The following is a 20,425-nucleotide window of genomic DNA, read 5'->3' as shown; positions in this document are numbered from 1 at the left end:
GCAAGGCCAGTTTTTTTCCTTCCAGGGCCATGAGACCCCCCCCCCCCACACACACACACACATATACACACACATATACACACACACATATACACACACAGGACAATCCATCTCCACGGCGATCCAGGCCAGCTTGTATCCATAGCGATATCGCTACCTAAAATCTCACCTGCCCTCTGTGGACACAAAGAACAATTTCCAGGGGGGGGGCATCAGATTTCTCTCACGCAAGTGAATATAGTATCTCTGGTTTTTGTGCTTTCTGACTGCTTCTCTCAGTCTGTCGTGGGTCCCGTCCCCTCAGCCGACTGGTCCATTATCAGAGAAACGGCTCCTACTCATTAAGGAGTTAATTTTCTACCCTCTATCTCTGATTAGTATAGTGAACCTAAAGCACTGTGAATTCTTTAAATTTTCCTTCCCTGTTATCAAAAAGAGAAAAGGGGGAAGAGGGGGTATTTAATCGTTTAAGTCGTCTTCCTGGGGAGCTGCTGTTCGAGCCCCCCCCCCCCGCCCGCTCCTCTTCCCAGCAATGTAAAGAAATCCTGCTGAAGCCGCCTGGCTCAGTCATGCCATTTTTAAAGCTGGGAAAAAAACGACTTGATGAAATTCCACTATCAGCGCCGAACCAATATGCAAAATATCTCGCTGGAAATCAAATAGCTATTATGTTTTCATTTCCACGTTGGCGTATTTGCTTAATGAAGAGGAGACAGATCAGACCGGCAGAGAGAGTCTGCAGGAGCCGATAACCGTGAACGGCTTGCAGCTATCCACACAGAATGACGCTCCCAGTCACCGAGAGGGAGAGAGAGGGAGAGAGAGGGGAGGGAGGGAGTAGAGGAGTGAGGGAGGGAGAGAGAGGCAGACTGAATGTGAGGGAGAGAGAGAGTTGAAGAGAGTGAGACTGAGAGATGGAACAGGCAAGCGCTAGAGACGATGGAGAGAGTGAGAGAGAGAGAGAGAGAGAGAGAGAGAGAGAGAGAGAGAGAGAGAGAGAGAGAGAGAGAGAGAGAGAGAGAGAGAGAGAGAGAGAGAGAGAGAGATGGAGGAACTTGGGGAGAGATGGTGGACTGCAGCAGAGCTCCCAAACAGGGAAGGAGGAGTGCGGGAGAACAAGGAGGAGTTACGCAGAGACGGAGAGAGACAGAGGGAAGGACGGATAAAGGAGTAGACAGGTGTCTTCACACAGGCCCGAACTTTTCATGGCGAACTGAGCTTTGGTTCTTTGATGTTGGACATCCTGCTGTCATGACTGCTGATTGCCCCTGTACCAATCAGTTGTTAGCATCAGGGAGATCACCTCCCACCCACACGCTCTGATTGGTGCCATGGAGCGACATATCTGCTCATCCTATTATTTATTTATTTAGGTCTTCATTGTTTGCTGTGTGTCTGTAGTCCTGTAGTCCTGCAGTCCTGTAGTCTTGTTCAGGGAATGTTTGGATGAATGCGTGGGGAGGAGCTTACTGTATCTCTTCAGATAATTTGGGGGGTAGAGGGAAATGTCTATGCACTGGGAGTTTATGGTGGGCCAGTTTGCTGGTAGTCTTATAATGGTGAAGGAGTTTGGACTTTGCAGATGTGTGTGTGTGTGTGTGTGTGTGTGTGTGTGTGTGTGTGCCCATGCTGCGGCCCTCTCACACCGCTTCTCCGGTGCTGGCAGGCAGAGACACTCTGGCTCTGGGGCTCCACGCTTATCTTGGGCTCCAGCGGCTGTGTTGACACCCTCCACGAGCAGACAGGACCCTGTCCTACCAGCTCACCAGCTCATCAATCATTTCAGGCTGTTTTCCCAACTGTGCCCAGCCACGATCGATACCAGCACTGCTCCCGCCTGTTCCTGCCCTGATCAATCCCCTCATTTAGGTTTTTCACATCTGTCCTGAGATCAGTCAGGGATATGATATCAGAGGTTTTCATCTGAGCTACGGGCTGGCGTCTTTGGGGATGCTGGGGGTACATTCTGGCCTTCAGGTCCACTGGATTAATATTACTGCGGTTTATTGCCCTTGGTTCTGATCAATGCATGTGCCCTCTTGTGCTTGAAATTTCAAAGCACAAATTTTCAAGCACACACACACACCAAAGGCCTTTCGCCATTTTTCTCATGCCCATTTCCTTGATTGATACAAGTGGAGTTTCTTTTCTCTTTTTGGAATGTTGTGTAATGTGGTAATTAGTGTGTGTGTGTGTGTGTGTGTGTGTGTGTGTGTGTGTGTGTGTGTGTGCGCACGTGCCCGTGTGCAATCAGGCTCAGGTTTGATGTGTTGTCTCTGTATTTAATCACTGTCGCTAAGCATGCTGGTTTGATGTGGACGAGGAGCGTTAACAGGACAGTATCTTGCCTCCATCAGCTCACTTTGTTCTGCATGTTCGAGTGGCAGTTTGGCCTCAAACGTCCTGACAGTACGCACGTGCACGTCTTGCACATATTCTGCATCACTGTGACAACACTCCAAAGCCAGCACTGATGCTGGGGGCCCTTTGGCCCCAGGCCCCAAACCCCAGGCGTCCTGCCCCACTGAGCTCACTCTGACTCCGCAGAACAAACACTGTTTAATACATGTGCTGTAGCTGCTAAATCACTTTACCAGCCAAACAAATATCTGCCGTGCACACACACTTGAAGCAGGTGTCACTTCCAGATGCTGGTGGGGTCATTTAGACTGTTGAGAGCGTGTGGGTAATCTTCTCCCCTGAATTGATTACAGTGCGTGAATACCCCTGGTGGAATTACTTGGAGATGACAGAATATCGCTTTTTGTCCCTCGAACTGATTCTCCTTGGTTTTAATTGACCACAAACAAATGACCCTTGGTGGTGAATGCATGCAGTAATATCCTTTCTGGTGTGCAGGCAGTGATATGGGCCAGTGTGCTCATAAAGGAGGAAAGACAGAGCGGAGACACGAAACTTTTTCTGCACCATTTGATGTCTGAAAGCAGTGATGCGGCGATTGATTCATTTAACCACAGCGGTAATGGGAAGGAAAATCATAATTCAAACTTACATTTAAACATGAAATATAATTGGACTTTTTAAACAGAGAAGCCCCTTTGTACAATTATGATTAAAGGAAAATTAATTGTATGAAAATGTCTTCACAGATATAGAAAATTAGATGGTCCAAGGCTCGGGCTACATTCGAAAAATTTTGCATATGGGATCGATCTTTTTACTTTCCCCTTTCTCTCTTCATTATTAAGGCCCAAATCTAACTGTGTTAATTTTTATCTAAAATTACAGTGAACCATGCAGGCGTGGAAGTCGAAATTAGCCTAAAGATGTTTCATTTACAAAGACAGAAACACTTTGTCAGGGAGCGATTGTTTCCAAGCATTATCTCCACCACGTTTTAATTGCTTTGGAAGTGAAATTAACAGAATTAGAAAAATTGCCTTTGCTTTTTCTACAAGGTTCTTTATTCACGGGTATTGTTGTGTGCTTTGTATGGATTACAAGCCTCTTTGTTCTAAGAGTGTAAATATATACGCCTGCAGTCACGGCTTTGGCTCCGAACAATCTCCTCCCTGCTCGCCAAAATGAAAATTAATTTACAAACACTGTCAAAATTTGGATATTTTTTTCCCCCATGCTGCATCACACTGTCTGAGCTGCAGTGTTGTTAGATGCTGCCGTTCTCAATCACTCTTAGTGCTGTGAGGATGCTTAGAATGGCCGTTTATGAATGTCCTTTTCTTGAGACATATATGTGTGGACTGTGTTTCCCTTCTCCGCCATCCGCAGCTTCTGAGATCTTAATCCTCACAGGAATAAGAGCAGTGGTTGAGGATGGAGTGTGCATGCTGTTGGGGTGGTTTCTGCTAAGGAGTATTGCACCCATGCACAGAGTGCAGGAGTATTGCACCCATGCACAGAGTGCAGGAGTATTGCACCCATACACAGAGTGCAGGAGTATTGCACTCATACACAGAGTGCAGGAGTATTGTACTCATACACAGAGTGCAGGAGTATTGCACTCATACACAGAGTGCAGGAGTATTGCACTCATACACAGAGTGCAGGAGTATTGCACCCATACACAGAGCCGCCCGCTCACACCCTGCAGTAGAATGGCCCAGAATAGAGCTGCTGCACAGGAAATGACTTTGGTGATTACTTCAGCAACGAGGAACTTTTGTTTTGTAAAATTATATTAAAATATAAAAACATTGTATTTATATTGGTGGAGACTGTGTTTTCATTTACATAAAGTTTACATTTATTTTCATTTACATGAAGTTAAAATGCTATTCTTTATTGCAGGTTTTTCATGAACTAATAATTAATATTAACCATTTTATTATTTATATTAGAAATTTGCATAGAAACCAATGATTAAACTACATTAAGGCAGAATGCGTATTTCGTATTTTTTTCTATGGATCACTACATTAGTTCTTTAAAATAATCTAATATGGTAAGAATAAGGTATAACTCACATTTCCAAATGGGAATATGATAGACATTAATATAGGTGTGAATTAATGATTTTGTAACCTCTGATACAACATATACATCAATTTAGCTTGTGTTCATAGGCTTTGGGATTTCCATCCAATTAACTCTGCAAAGAAGCACTTTAAGGGAATTAGGGGTTGGAATGTAATCAGAGTTGTCCTTCCATAATCATGTGCTTTATAATCTTATATTTATAGCACACCCCCAGTCCTTCCTAGCCCATTAGCATGGGCTATCCACACAGCTTAAATCCCTTTGAGTGCGCAGACTGGATTCTTACTTAAGCATGTATGTACTTTTATCACCATGGCTATAAGGGTGAACTTTGAATACCATGGTTTTCTCTCCTGTTGTATTCCTGTAGTCTGTGCTAATGTACAACCTGTAGACAATACTTTTCCTGTAGAGTATACATTTTCTTACTCTTGTTTTTTCTCTTTCTAGGTTCCATTGGGGATCTTGATGGAGGTGAGGACAACCCACCTGATGATGTCAGCCTATCAGGAGAGGAGGGTGGAGCCTCAGACCAGGAGGATTCTGCTGAGGGGGAGGGGTCTAGTCCCTCATTTGTCCCACTCTATAACGAAGGTAAGTTGCACATTACACCATCGAGCAGGTCTCCCCGGCCGAGGTCTCACCTTCCACACCGACTGGGTCATACGGTCGTGAGCCACCTGACACCTGTTGGTGGCAACAAGACCTGTCCTCTTGCCCACCTTGCGTAATGTTCCAGTATGGTATTCCAGAAAGGTGCACGGTCTGAATGTAACCAGCTGAGTCTGATGTGGTGTTCTCGGCAGTGTGTGAACAGTGAGGTGAAAATGAGAGTGAAATATGGTTTACTTTATAAATAGATGCATGAAATAAATTAGCATTAAAATATGTTACTAAAACAGTGGTAGTGAGAGTTTGACTTAAGTTTAGAGACACACACATTATACTATATTTTATAATCTTCCCTAGAGGGAAGGTTAAAATTCAGCAGAATCTGCTGCATAGTATTCTATATTTTACAGCATACGGAGGAGGTGTTCACAACAGTGCTGTTTATACAGGATAACCTTTACCTCTGGCATGTAGGACATTTCAGAAACTTTATAAAATTCAGTGGCAGTTTGGAGCTTTTGTCACATGTTGATTTCAGTGCATATACACTATATTGCCAAAAGTATTTGCTCACCTTCCTTGACTCTCCTATAAGTTTAAGTGACATCCCATTATCCATAGGGTTCAATATGACATTGGTCCACCCTTTGCAGCGAGAACAGCTTCAACTCTTCTGAGAAGGCTGTCTCTTACGGTTTAGGAGTGTGTTTATGGGGATTCTTCCAGAAGCATATTTATGAGGTCACACACTGATGTTGGCAGAGAAGGCCTGGCTCTCAGTCTCCGCTCTAATTCATCAGGTCGAAGTCAGGACTCTGTGCAGGCTAGTCAAGTTCATCCACACCAGACTCTGCCATCCATGTCTTCATGGACCTGGATTTTATGGCATGTTGGAAGAGGAAGGGACCAGCTCCAAACTGTTCCCACAAAGTTGGATTATGGAATTTTCCAAAATGTCTTGGTATGCTGAAGCATTCAGAGTTCCTTTCACTGGAACTAAGGGGCCAAGCCCAGGTCCTAAAAAACAACCCCACACCATAATTCCCCCTCCACCAAACTTTACACTTGGCACAATCCAGTTAGACAAGTACCATTCTCCTGTCAATCGTCAAACCCAGACTTGTGATTAATCACTCCATAGAATTTGCCTCCACTTCTCTAGAGTCCAGTGCCGGCGTGCTTTACACCACTGCATCTGACGCTTTGCATTGCACTTGGTGATGTATGGCTTGGATGCAGCTGCTCGACCATGGAAACCCATTCCATGAAGCTCTATGTGCACTGTTCTTGAGCTAATCTGAAGGCCACATGAAGTTAGGATGTCTGTAGTGATTTATTCTGCAGAAAGTTGGCAACCTCTTCGCACTATGTGCCTCAGCATCCACTCTGTCAGTTTATGTGGACTACCACTTCATAGCGGAGTTGCTGTCATTTGCAAACACTTCCATTTTCTTATAATACAGCTGACAGTTGACTGTGGAATATTTAGGAGTGAGGAAATTTCACGAACAAATTTGTTGTACAGGTGGTATTCATCACAGTTCCACACTGGAACTCACTGAGCTCCTGAAAGCGACCCATTCTTTCACAAATGTTTGTAAAAACAGTCTGCATGCCTAGGTGCTTAATTTTATACACCTTTGATGACCATGGAAGTGTTTGAAACACCTGATTTCGATAATTTGGATGGGTGAGCGAATATAGTGTATCTCAGTTTGTTGTCTGAACACTGAACATGAAAACAAGTGCCTGAACTCTGTGTCCTGCCTGTCCTGACAGCAGGTCGCTGTGGGGATTTGTCCTGTCTGTCCGGACAGCAGGTCGCTGTGGGGATGTGTCCTGCTGCTCCTGACAGCCTTTATTTGCAGGGATTTGTCCTGCCTGCCCTGACAGCAGTTCTCTGAGGGGATTTTATGCATACGATGCATTCACTGTTATGTTTCTGTTTCTCTCTCTTTTTTGTTTTTAATCTGGAAAATTCCTGCTCTTGTGAAATTTAGGGCTACAGTGATAAGAGTCAATTTGTTGGTTGGCTGTAAGAAACGCATGGAAACTCTGTCAGGTGCTAATCAGAACCAGATTAGACATTATCTTCATTTGTGTGAGTTCAACTGTGTGTTTTTAGGAGTGTAAAAGTGATGTGATCACCCTGACAGGACACATGGACATTTGTATGCCCCATTGGTGTATTTATAAGGAGTAAATTTGTAGATGTCTACATGTTTTGTCTTTGTCTTCATATGGCCATATGAAGAAAAGGGGTACATTACCACAATTGTGCATCTCTGTCTCACTCTCTGCCTGTCTCTCTCTCTCTATCAATGTCTATATCTCCCTCTATCTCTGTTTATATATCTCTCTGCCTGTATGTCTCTCTGCCTCTTTTGCTCTGTCTGCCTGTCTCTCTCTGTCTCTTTCTCTCTTTCTGTCTCTCTCTTTGCCTTTCTTTCTGCCCACCTGTCTCTCTCTCTGCCTCTCTCTCTCTGTCTGCCTATCTCTCTCTCTGTCTATTTCCTTCTCTCTCTCTTTCTCTCTCTCTCTCTCTCTCTCTCTCTCTCTTTCTCTCTCTCTCTGTCTCTCTGTCTCTTTCTGCTCCTCTGTTGCCTGGTGCTGTTATTATCAGGCTTCTGTAAATCAGCCATGTTTGACGAACCTGCTCTTTCAACCTGCGATCAATACCAGGTCTTTATCAGGCCAGCACTGGCTAATAAAGGCCAGCTCCCTTATCCGCCATCTGGGAAAGAAAGACACAGGCGATAACCGCCAGATAAGGGCCTTACAAAAACACTCAGCTACTCACAGGACACACCGCACCCCCCCCCCCCCCCCCCCCCCCCCCAACGTGTGGAGCACATACACATCTCCGTGCACTCCTACATTAGGGCAGTTTGCACCTGCTGCTGGTAAACCTGTGCAGGGGAAAATGCTCGGGGATGAACTCCTGAGACCTTCCCATTGTTTCAAGGTGATTAAGCTGATGTTGATGCTAATGGCTGACCCCTCCCCCTACACCTTAGCAGAGTTCCTGCAATGCTGATATCACGGCTCATGTATGTGTGTCTAGGTCATACAGGTATATGTCCAATGGAATTCGTACATTTCCTGCAGTTGAGACAGATGCAGTGAGCATAGTAATTATACACCATGCTGACTGCATCTCATTCTGTACAGACATCACAGCTACATGACGGAGGGGACGGGGCAGCTGCTCTGAAGAGCTTCTTCATTCAGGACACTATCAATCATGCTATGTTGGTACTATGGACATAGTCACACACACACACACACACACACACACACACACACACACACACACACACACACACACACACACACGCACACGCGCAGACACACAGTCATCAATGGTAATTGAAATAAGAGCAGCTTTATATGCCAGAAATGAGTGAGAAATAAGTGACAAAAGAGTGACAAAAGAGAGAGAAATGAGTGCGCTTGGTGAGGCTTACTGAAGCTAGTTGGGTGACTTTGCCCTCCAGGTGTGACAGAGGAAGTTGCTCTTATCAGATAAAGGTATGCTGTTTGGCTGTGTGTGTGTGTGTGTGTGTGTGTGTGTGTGTGTGTGTGTGTGTGTGTGTGTGTGTGTGTGTATTGTTGGGGGGGCTGGTTGCCTCCTTTTCCTGATACCTGCCGTCTCTCCTCTGATGATATGGGAGATAATATTGATAATATTAAATGCAATAACTGTGACTCTGGCTCCAGTGGCCCAGCTGAGCGCTGCCGGATAAAATCAATGTGCCATTCAGTGTGATTTATAGCTGAAAATAATGGGGCTGTTTAGGGTAGGAGGGGAGTGGCTGGGAAGGGCCCAGCATGCAGGGGCCCAGATGGACATGACTTCAAGAACCTGTGTGTGTGTGTGTGTGTGTGTGTGTGTGTGTGTGTGTGTGTGTGTGTGTGTGTGTGTGTGTGTGTGTGTGTGTGTGTGTGTGTGTGTGTGAGAGATTTATTTGACGATGCACATCTAATCTCTGGACTGTTACATTAATAACAGCAAACCTGACTGCGTCATGCCAGCTAACGTTCATGTCCGGGATCGATTGTGCATGTGCGTGGGGGCGGAGTCAAAGGCACACACACACACACACACACACACACACACACACACACACACACACACACACACACACACACACACACAGAGCCCTATCGCCAAAACCATCGCCTTGATCAGGGGAACTTTCTAATCACCTTGATCAGTGAGTGAGAGACAGTGTGGCTCCCATGTTGAAGACAGGGCTTGGTCCTGATGAAAGGCAGAAGCAGCGTGCCCGATTCAAAGGGCTTTGTCTTCCAGGTTTTTTGCGCTTGGTAAATCAAAGGGGCTGCATTTGTGCAGGGAGGCGTGGGGCTGCTGCAGTGTGACAACTCCTCTTTCTGTTGCCTTTGATCACCTGACAAGGGGCCCCATGAATGTAAAGGATCGCTGTGCTTTTGGGGCAGGTAGAGGTCAGCGTGTGTTGGCATATGCACACAGTCTCACAAGGGCATTTGAGATCGGCAAGGGATCTGAGATCGACTCTATGAAACAGTTGACCGGTCATGATTGTTTATGATGGTTCTCCTGCTGTTGTTCTAGTGGTCTGGGGCAGGTCTTGCTGAAACCTTTCTCTTCATGGCTGTTTTCAACAGAGCCCAGAACACACGAGTCCCCGGGCACACCAGATACTGGCGAGGAAGACGAGAAAGGGCAAAGAACTGGCGATGAGGAAGAAGATCGGATGGAAGAGGAAGAGGACGAGGAGGAGGAAGAGGAGGGACACTGGAACGGTCCTGGTCAGTGTGGTCGCTCATGACCTTTGATTCTCCACAGAATGAGTCCCAGACTTTTGAACTTAGAACATCCTCACATGCTCTCATAGCAGTCAGTCCTACTTCACTATGTTATTACACTATAAATGTTGAAGATGTTCTCTTGTCTGTATGAAAACAGACAAACGAACAAACAGGCCAAGCCCAGGGGTCACGTGTGGACCTGCTCTGCACCCATCACCTGACCCCCCCCTCCGCTCACGCTGCTGGGCTGCAAGCATATGAGTGCAGGTGTGTGCGTGCAACCCTGGTCTGCTGTCCATTCCTGAATACATCTCAGTGATGAACAGCGCCGCTGGGCACACGCCATACTGCCTTAACTGTCCGATGTGTAACAGAATGATTCAGCGTCAGATGATGTGGTGTAACCCGCCGGATTGTAGCTCATAAAATGATTTTGTTTTCTAATAGACTCGGAGAGAAATAGCGAAGGGATTTGTGTGCCTCCGAACGGCATGGGCTCGATGGGGAGTGTGATAACCAAGACAACCTGAATGAAGTGTGTGTCGTGCTGCAGTCGCTGACTGCTTCATTGTCCTTGTTGTGGCAAAACCAAAGCTAGCAGATCTTGCACTTGCTTCAGTCCTGCGTGCCGGATGACAGCGGCGTGCGGTCCCGCCTGCTCCTCACAGTCCTGCGTGCAGGACACCGACCTGTTCTGCACAGTTCCCAGGGTGCCCTTCATCAAATTCAGTTCTAAATGAAACCTCTATGTTGTAATGTAATAAGTTATAAGGCTGTATGAAGTCATTATAATTGAGGCAATCTGATTTTGTCAGCAGATATGAAATTAAGCTCTTTTTTGTTTGTGATTATATACTTTAACAACCGCACATCCAATTATTGTGGGATTATTGCAGTTGTTTCACTGTTTTTCGTGAAATATGGGTGAAAACTGAAATTTGACCTATTACCAGATAAAAACTGCTTTATTTCATTCTTTTAAATGTGTGCATGGATGTGTGTGTGCCTACGTGTGTGTGTGCATGCATGTGTGTATGCATGTGTGTGCCTGTGTGCGTGCATGCGTGTGTGTGTACATGTGTGTGTGTATACGTGTGTGTTTGTGTGTGTATGTATATTTGTGCATGTGTTCGTGTGTGTGTGTACATGTGTTTGTGCATGTGTATATGTATGTGTGTGTACGTGTGAGTGTTTCTGTACGTGTGTGTGTGTATACGTGTGTTTATGCATGTGTACATGTATGTGTATGTACATGTGTGTGTGTGTTTGTGTATGTGTCTGTATGTGTGTTTGTGCCTGTGTACATGTATGTGTATGTACATGTGTGTGTGTTTGTGTATGTGTCTGTATGTGTGTTTGTGCCTGTGTACATGTATGTGTATGTACATGTGTGTGTGTGTGTGTGTACGTGTGTTTGTGCATGTGTACATGTATGTGTATGTACATGTGTACATGTATGTGTATGTACATGTGTGTGTTTTGTGTACATATGTGTACGTGTGTGTAGGTGTTTGTGTATTTGTGTCCGTGTGTGTGTGTACGTGTATTGGTGCATGTGTATGTGTGTTTGTGCATGTGTATATGTGTGTGTGTGTGTACGTGTGTGTTTGTGTGCGTGTGTGTGTGTACATGTGGTTGTGCATATGTGTGTGTGTGTGTGTGTTTCATGTTGAGGATGTGTTTATTATCATGCTGTACCAGTCTGTCCTTTTAACTCTGCAATTGGAACGATATTAATTGCTGTGTAGCTGGAGCTTCGTGGCAGTACTGGTGATGGAAGGATGATACACCCCCACCCCCCTGGTACACACACACACACACACACACACACACACACACACACAAGCTAACGGCTGAGAGAGAGGGGGAGCAGGAGAGGGAGGAAGAGAGAGAGGGAGAGAGGGAGAGCAGGAGAGAGATAGCCCTTCTATCAGTAGTGGAGCAGACACTGCCTTTATCAGGAGGACGATTGGCAAAAGGGAAACTTTGACCGGTCTGAATTTTTCTCTTATCGTTACGACCCCCCCACCCCCCTCCACCCCCTCCCAACACTACTCTCTCCATCACTACTAACACCACCCCCACATGCAGGCATGCCCTCCTTTCTTTGTGTGTGTGTGTGTGCGTGCGCATGTTTTCTGTTTTCCTGAATGTCAGGAACGGAGCAGCAGTGAACACATGCTTGTTCATACTCTCTATCAGGTTTTTCCCAGAAGCCCCTGGGAGAGGAACGTTTCAGGACATGGAAAAGCTCGTTGTGGTGGTGCTCCAGTTTTGATGGGTGTGTAGGAAAGACTTGTCTGCCCTATCTGATGACATCACTTCCTGTTTGACCTGTGCTTTGTCTGACTTTAAAGACTGGATGGATGTTAAGTGTGAAGGTTATGGGTGGAGGTTACGGGTGGAGGTTTTGGGTGGAGGTTATGTCCTGTGGAGACCTGCATTGTTCTACTCTATTCTGGCCTTCCAATCTTCATCCTTCTTTGTTATTCTTTACTTAGTTTGCAGCTTGTTTCGCATCTTCTTTCTCTCTTTCTTTCTCTCTGTTCTTTCTTTCTCTTTCTTCTTTCACTGGCTGCTCCTCCCCGCCCACCTGTCTCCACACTCACCTGTACTGCTGTTCTGGGACGGAGGTTTGTGCTTTGGTTCATTCTCCGGTTTCCTTCACCTGATCATCAGGACAGCTTTGTCTCTGTTGAAGTATTGATTCAAACCACTCCATGAACTCCATTTCCCAGAATGTAGCAAAAAATAACCTTTAGTAATACTAAGTAATATAATTTCTGTTCTATTTTGTGCATTTTGTGCTCTATCTATCTATCTATCTATCTATCTATCTATCTATCTATCTATCTATCTATATCTTGTTTGTATATAAATTTTGCAAGTCTCTCTCCCTCTTTCTCTACCCCTCTCTCTTTCACTGTGTTGAATCATTAAGAGAACAGCAGACAGCTATTTCTGTTGTAGTTTCTCTTGTTTGACTCCAAATAAACCCATCAGGATCCAATCAAAGTGTAATTCTAGCCCAGTTAATACACTAGGATAAAACCACACAGCTTTGGTAGTACTGGGTATTAATTAAGCTTTTAATAAGTGTTAAATATTAAATTATATGTGCTATTAAAATTGTGGCAATGATAAAATATTGATTTTCTGGCTTAATCTACAAGGTGATCTCTTAGTTCCATATGGTCCTCAATAAGGTAAAATCCCCAAATCCGCACTGCTGATAGCTCATGTGTTTGGGTAACTGGTTCTGCTTTCTCTGCAAAACTGTTTCTTATTAGGGTGTGGCTGTATTAAATGGAATGATAGGTGGTGGCTAGGAATGAGCTGATATGGTGGAGCGGCTTTTTAATCTATAACGTGTCCTGCTGCATGATATGCAAAATAAATTATGAAGAAAAAAATTATCTTCAGAATGACCTTGCTGGCTGGAGGGTTTGATATTTCCCTCTGTGCTTAAAATTCTTGATATGCAAATGGCCATCACAGTAATCCCTTCTAGCTGCCTGACTGTCGCTCTGGTTTCCTGCTGTCTCTCTCTCTCCCACTCTCTCTATTTCTCTCTTTCTCTCTTTCTCACTTTCTCTCACTCTCACTATTTTACCCCCTCCTCATTCTCTGTGGCACTGGTTAGAATTGGACCTTGACTAAACTAGCCAAGCATGCAACATTTCTGCCACGCTAGCATGTCACCAGACACACACGCACACACACACACACACACACACACACACACACACACACACACACATACACATGCACACACTTGCACGCACACCCTTTTTTATCCACACCAGTTATTCAAATTGCTGCAATAAACCATCATAATGGCAACGATAATAATGATTATTCTTATTTACCCAGTGTGGTGGGGTTTATCATATTTAATTATAGCGGATCGGGGGAAGCAGTATATGCGTATTATCAATGGCATTTAAATGCTGATAATTTATTTGAGCAAATGGGAGGCGGCAGTGAGGAGTGGGTCAGAGAGGCTGATGGGTGGTGAGCAGGCTGATGTGTGGTGAGCAGGCTGATAGGTGGTGAGGTGCGGCCCAGGTTTGCTTCTGTCAGCACACACGGACGAATCTGCATAACTCTCCTGAAGCTGGGAAAATTAAAAACATATCAGCACCGTGCAGAGAGAGAGAGATAGAGAGAGAGAGAGAGAGAGAGAGAGAGTGGAAAGAGAGGGGGGAAGAGAGAGAGTGAGTGAGTGAGTGAGTGAGTGAGTGAGTGAGTGAGTGAGTGAGTAAGAGAGTGAGAGAGTGAGAGAGTGAGAGTGGAGAGAGAGAGAGGTGGGGGGAGAGTGAGTGAGTGAGTGAGTGAGTGAGTGAGTGAGTGAGTGAGTGAGTGAGTGAGAGTGGAGAGAGGAGAGAAGTGTGTATGCCCACAGAGGCCCACACCCCTAACAAACCCAGATCCACACTAAATTTAGGACTGAAGATACTGGTCAGTCACTAACTGGGTTTTTGCTTCCCTTTACTTGCATTTTTCAAAGTGTAAAAAAAAAATGCGCACAAACTATTTATTTATATATTTATTTGTTGTTTGTTTATTGCACTTGTTTTCAAATTAACTCAACAAGGAAACTCAAATATCTGTGCGATCAAGTGATTTGTTAATCATTTTCCTTTTAATTTAGATGATTGCTCACAATTGCACACCAGTAAGAGTTTAATGAGCATATTTGTATTGTCCTGCTGAAGACAATGGGGAGAACAGGCTTGGTGTTTATCTCTCCACGTCTCCAGCGCTACAGTTAGGAAGCAGGATGTCACCAGCTGCCGTGCACTCGTCCTCCTGCCTCCTCGGTTGCGCTGTACCATTGCTCGCCGTCTGCTCCATGGACCGCACACACGGCCACGTCTGCTGTTCGGACCAGGCGTCGGGCAGGGTGGGGAGGGAGCTCCCCAGCTCTAATATATATACATGTATATTATTTAGAAACTCATGCTAAACTAAACTAAAGCATCACATTTGTATGAAATAAGTGTGAGTACTGGGTCTGCTTGATCACTTGAGCACTGTATGAGCATGTTTAAGTGTGTGTGTGTGTGTGTGTGTGTGTGTGTGTGTGTGTGTGTGTGTGTGTGTGTGTGTGTGTGTGTGTGTGTGTAGACTACAGGACTGAATCTCTTTAAGAATTCTCCTGTTGATAATGTTTTTGCTCTGTTTCCAGGGGTTTGTGACAAGTGTTAGAATAGAATAGAATGAGGACACCTGCTTGAAGATGCGTTATTCAAATACTGAAGATTGCTATCTTATTTGAGAATGAAACGTGATATCACTTTTCTGCAAGTGAAATTTGTCAAGTGACAATTCTTAGCAAAATATTTGCATATTGCATAAAAATACAAAATACATTTATATGCAGATTTGTAGACACTGTTGTGGTCACAGAAAGATGTAGATTTGCAGACAGTTGTGGTGACAGATAGATGTAGATTTGTCCACACAGAGGCTGTTTATAACCACCACTCACATGCTGGCAGTGAATCTTGGCCGTCATCTTTAAATGTAGCTGTGAAGAGTGTTGGTTTCACCTGCAGGGCGGAGGCATCTGGACGGAGGTGTTGCTGGCTGGAGTCTGTAGTGTGGTTCTTATGGCCACTAAGCTTTTCAGTCAGAAAGACGATAAATATGGTAAGATGATTTCTGTCTTTTGTGAATGGCAGTGTGGTATATCAGAGATCAGTTAAGTTAGGAAGGAAAAGAAGAAAAGAGGTGTGCAAATAACAGAACTCTCACTCTCTCTCACCTTCTCACTCTCCATCACTCAATCTCTCTTTTTCACTCTCACTCTATCTCACTCTCACTCATTCTCTCTCACTCTCACTCACTCTCTGTCTTTCACTCTTTTGTCCTCTCGTTGGTAATGGCTGAGCAGGTCAGAATGTGGGGAGTAGAGACGTGTTTTTAAAATGACAGCACTAATGCTCCGCGGTGCTGTGGGAAGTTGATGGTTTTCGGTTACTTGTTACATCTATCATCTCCTTTTCTGCAGTCTGTCTGTATTTCTTCCTGAGATGTGGCAGTGGTTGTGCGGCAGTGTGAGGAACTCAGACGGAACTGTTATCTGGGCTAGAACAGAGTCGAGTTCGCGGCAGGCCGTTAACTCCCGACCCTACTTGTCTGCACCACACACACACACACACACACACACACTCCCACACACACACACACACACACGCACATACACACACACACTCACACACACGCACCCACACACACACACACATGCACAAACACACACACACACACTCACACACACACACACGCACGCGCACACAAACACGCATGCACACACACACACACACACACACACACACACACACACACACACACACACACACACACACACACCCCACCCCACTCCACTCCACTGCCACTACACACCTCCCCTGTGACATAGTGTTACCCCAACCCCAGGCAATGCTGCTGTCTGTCACCTCACCACCCAGGTCAGTTTGCAGTGCAGTCTCTCTCTCTCTCTCTCTCTCTCTCTCTCTCTTTCTCCCTCTTTCTCAAATTAAATTCACAAATTCAGATCACTTTATTTGAAATATTATTAACACCTCTTGTCAAATTAATAGAAGTATTATTAATAGCAATGCAACTATAAAAAAAACTAAAATAAATTAAATATATTTAACAAAGATTCTTATATACACATACTGTAGACTCATACAATTACACGCCCACACAGTTTAATACATATATGCGATTACACAAGCACGTACACTCACGGTCCACTTTATTAGGTACACCTTGCTAGTGGACCCCCTTTTACCTTCAGAACTGCCTTAATCCTTTGTGGCATAGATTCAACAAGGTACTGGAAGCATTCCTCAGAGAGTCTGGTCCATATTGACATGATAGCATCACGCAGTTGCTGCAAATTTGTCTTCTGCACATTCACGATTCGAATCTCCCATTCCACCACATCCCAAAGGTGCATTGAGATCTGGAGACTGTGAAGGCCATTCGAGTACAGTGAACACTCATTGTCATGTTCAAGAAACTGGTCTGTGATGATTCGCGCTTTATGACATTGACATGGCGCGTTATCCTACTGGAAGTAGCCATCAGAAGATGGGTGAACTGTGGTCATAAAGGGATGGACATACTCAGTTATACATACTCAGGTAGGCTGTGGTGTTGACACAATGCTCAGTTGGTACTAATGGGCCCAAAGTGTGCAAGGAAAATATCCCCCACACCACCACCACCAGCCTGAACTGTTGATACAAGGCAGGATGGATCCATGCTTTTATGTTGTTGATGCCAAATTCTGACCCTACCATCTGAATGTCACAGCAGAAATCTCATCAGACCAGGCAACATTTTTCCAATCTTCTGTTGTCCAATTTTGGTGAGCCTGTGTGAATTGTAGCCTCAGTTTCCTGTTCTTAGCTGACATGAGTGGCACCAGGTGTGGTCTTCTGCTGCTGTAGCCCATCCGCCTCAAGGTTCGACGTGTTGTACATTCAGAGATGCTCTTCTGCATGCCTCGGTTATAACGATTGAGTTACTGTTGCTGTTCTATCAGCTCGAACCAGTCTGGCCATTCTCCTCTGACCTCTGGCATCAACAAGGCAGTTGCGCCCCCAGCACTGCCGCTTACTGGATGTTTTCTCTTTTTCGGACCATTCTCTGTAAACCCTAGAGATGGTTGTGTGTGAAAATCCCAGTATATCATAAGTGTGTGAGGTGTGTGTATTGGGTACATGGGTAGAGGAAGTGTGTGAGGTGTGTCTATTGGGTACATGGGTAGAGGAAGTGTGTGAGGTGTGTATTTGGTACATGGGTAGAGGATGCTGGTTCTGGTTCTCGTTCTCATGAGCTGCACTGACTGCACATGGGCACCAGCTCTGTACACAGTTAAGGCATGTATTTCTGTGGGATTTTACAATTTAATCTTGTAAATTTACTAATTTCACTCTCTGTCTCCCTCACACTCTTAATCTCTCTCTCTCTCTCTCTCTCTCCTCTTTTCCTCTCTATACCCTACAGTCTGTCTCCTCTTCCTCATTCTCTTCTGCAGGAATTGTATTTATATTTCTCTAAAAAGCAGCAGCACTTTGTTGGTTCATTTTGGACTTCTAAACATGCTGCAGTTTCCCACTCAAGAATGAAAGTATCCAGATCTCCTCCTGTTCCTGTTGTTGGACCATATACTTGCAGGAGTAGTCAGACTGAAGTGGCTTGATGTTTCAGAGATGTCAGTTCACCTCGGGAACGTGAAGAGCAGTTTGTGTGAGGCAGCGTTGCATGCTGCTGTTCTAGAATGACATTGTTCTAGAGGGACGAGAGGATGCCCTTCAGTGCTCAAGATCCTTCATCCTCCTCTGTAGCTTCTTCCGTGTGAAGTGTGAATCATGGAAACTTGAACATTCGTAATGCAAGCCTGTACTACTGGGACTCCTTTTTGTGAGAATGAGAGTAAAACATGTAAATGAAATGTAATTTCTTTATGACTGATCAGCTCGAAGGTTCTAGAGAGGCATTTTGGTGGCCGAGGGCAGCAGGTCCAAGCATGTGATCTGGGAGAGGAGGTCATGTAGGAGGAGAAAACAGACCCTCCTCTTCATTCTTCCTCTTCACAGTGCTCCTGCATTCACTGTGCTGAAGCCTGCTGTGCTGTGGAGACCTACCACCGCATACGCCGCCGTTTACACCAAAGCCCTGTCTCATTCCTGTCATTGAAAGCCACTATACAGTGTATATGTATAAAATACGAATAAACTTGCTTTGAATTCATCCATTAAAAATATATTTATTTTTGATTATACCAAAAATTTGTGTTCCATTCCCAAGGCAAGGGATGTTTATTTCACAGTGGCAATTCAGACATAAAAAATGTAAATAAGAAAGCTTATTACATCCTGAGATCTTTCACTTCTGCAAAGTTTTTTGCCAAAATAGAGAACATTTTTTTTAAATATAAAAATTGAAGTTGTCTTGAATATTTTAGTACATTTTAAACATGCTTCATAAGTTGAATGTCATTATCTCTATTTTTCTACACAGATACATTAATAGTGGCTTTATTTCTTTTTTTTTATGTGTATTTGAAGTCATCTCACATCAGGGCAGTGTCTCTGTTTCTGACTGCGGAGCTCAGTGTGCTTATGACTGAATTATTATTATTCGAATTTTCCTTCTGCTGCTGTTTCACACACCTGTCCTTTAATTTGGGGTAGTTGCCTGTGGGCAGAAGGTGGTTAGGGTAGTTGTCTGTGGGCAGACGGTGGTTAGAAGTAAAGTAACGGCAGTTTAATGTATGTCACAGGAAACCTCTCGAGTGTCGGGCGATATCTCTTTTGAGGAGACATTTGAGTGTGCGAGAGGGTTTGTGTGCTTGTGCGTGTGTGCACGCTGGTGTGTGTGCATGCACACGTGTGCATGTGCAGAAGTATGCGGGCATATACAGTGCATACACTCTCCCCCTCGCTGACTGTGTCAGGATGGCATGCGTTTAAGATAACAGATAGACGGCTCTAATCCCACCACAGTCCCCTGTCCTTGCTGTCACTCTGGTGCCGCGCTGATGATTGAGAGGTGTGGGGGTGTGATCTAGCGCGGCGTTTCTCACCGCCGCCGTGCTGCTCCGGGGTTTGGGTGCTGTCGCTGGCAGCCGCGGTCCTGCCGCCTCCTCGGCTGCCCTATCAGATGCCACTTCCTTCTTCCTGCTCCATGTCTCAGTTTGGCTTTCCTCTCTCCAACTTTCTATCTCTCTGCCGCCAGCTTCCCTCACTGGTGTGTGGGTGTGTGTGGGTGGGTGTGTGTGCATGTCCAGCAGTCCATTTTAAGAATTTGTAGTTGGCAAACGAAGTCTAACATTTAGAAACCTCTTTTCTGTTTTCTTGGAGGGATTTGCCTGAAAAGTGTGAGTCTGTATGTGCTCCGAGCCTGGGTGTACGCACCACTGAACGCATGCAGTATAAGTGTTTAGGGGTTAGATTTTTAACAAATAGTTAACTGAATATTTTTGCTGAAGCAACACTTTTGCATTGGTCAATACTTCAACCCCACAGAGTGATGTGTGAGCCTTGTTGTCTTTGTCCATATATCCACTGGCGATGTCCAATGGTTCATTTGAGTTTGATTTTATTTAGGATATTTATTAGGACATTTATTTCTTTCCTTTTACAACATTTGCATCGTTTATGTTTGCAAATTATTCTTTACATGTCCATTTTCCAACCGCTCTTTGTCCTTTATAATTAAACAAGCTGTTTCAGTTAATGAAACTATATTGAATATATATTGGAATTATATTGGATAAATAAGCACTGTTCTGATTGGTTGCTCTGTATTGTACCTCATTCAGAAGGCACTGAAACGTGTCTGACAACTTCAGTACGAGTGGGCGGGGCTAAAGTGGGCGTTGATCTGCAAATGAGTTTGTTTTGGTGACATCACAGAAACTAAATGGGCGTAAATGGGCATGCAGCAATCCATATATGGGCTGTGGTAGTGAACTGTGTGTTTTGAAACTTAAGTAATATTTGCGTATTACTTAAATATTCTGTATTTCAATGAGGGT

General features: G+C 44.6%; 1 protein-coding gene across 2 annotated transcripts in view; it reads left to right on the top strand.

Moving 5' to 3' along the window:
• zfpm1 (zinc finger protein, FOG family member 1) overlaps nucleotides 1–20,425 on the top strand; it is a 69,458-nt gene that overhangs the window by 25,409 nt on the left and 23,624 nt on the right. The window contains exons 2-3 of one of the 2 annotated variants that reach the window (XM_076993626.1): nucleotides 4,909–5,052; nucleotides 9,721–9,864. In XM_076993626.1, the coding sequence (XP_076849741.1) occupies nucleotides 4,909–5,052; nucleotides 9,721–9,864 (288 nt within the window). Of the gene's footprint in view, nucleotides 1–4,908; nucleotides 5,053–9,720; nucleotides 9,865–12,123; nucleotides 12,146–20,425 lie in introns of those variants that run through there. The other variant, XM_076993627.1, reaches the window with a different exon arrangement.

Source organism: Brachyhypopomus gauderio, unplaced genomic scaffold, assembly GCF_052324685.1.
Source record: "Brachyhypopomus gauderio isolate BG-103 unplaced genomic scaffold, BGAUD_0.2 sc118, whole genome shotgun sequence".
Taxonomy (NCBI): Eukaryota; Metazoa; Chordata; class Actinopteri; order Gymnotiformes; family Hypopomidae; genus Brachyhypopomus; species Brachyhypopomus gauderio.
Note: the sequence above shows the minus strand (reverse complement) of the source record. Positions and strands in the feature narration are given on the sequence as shown.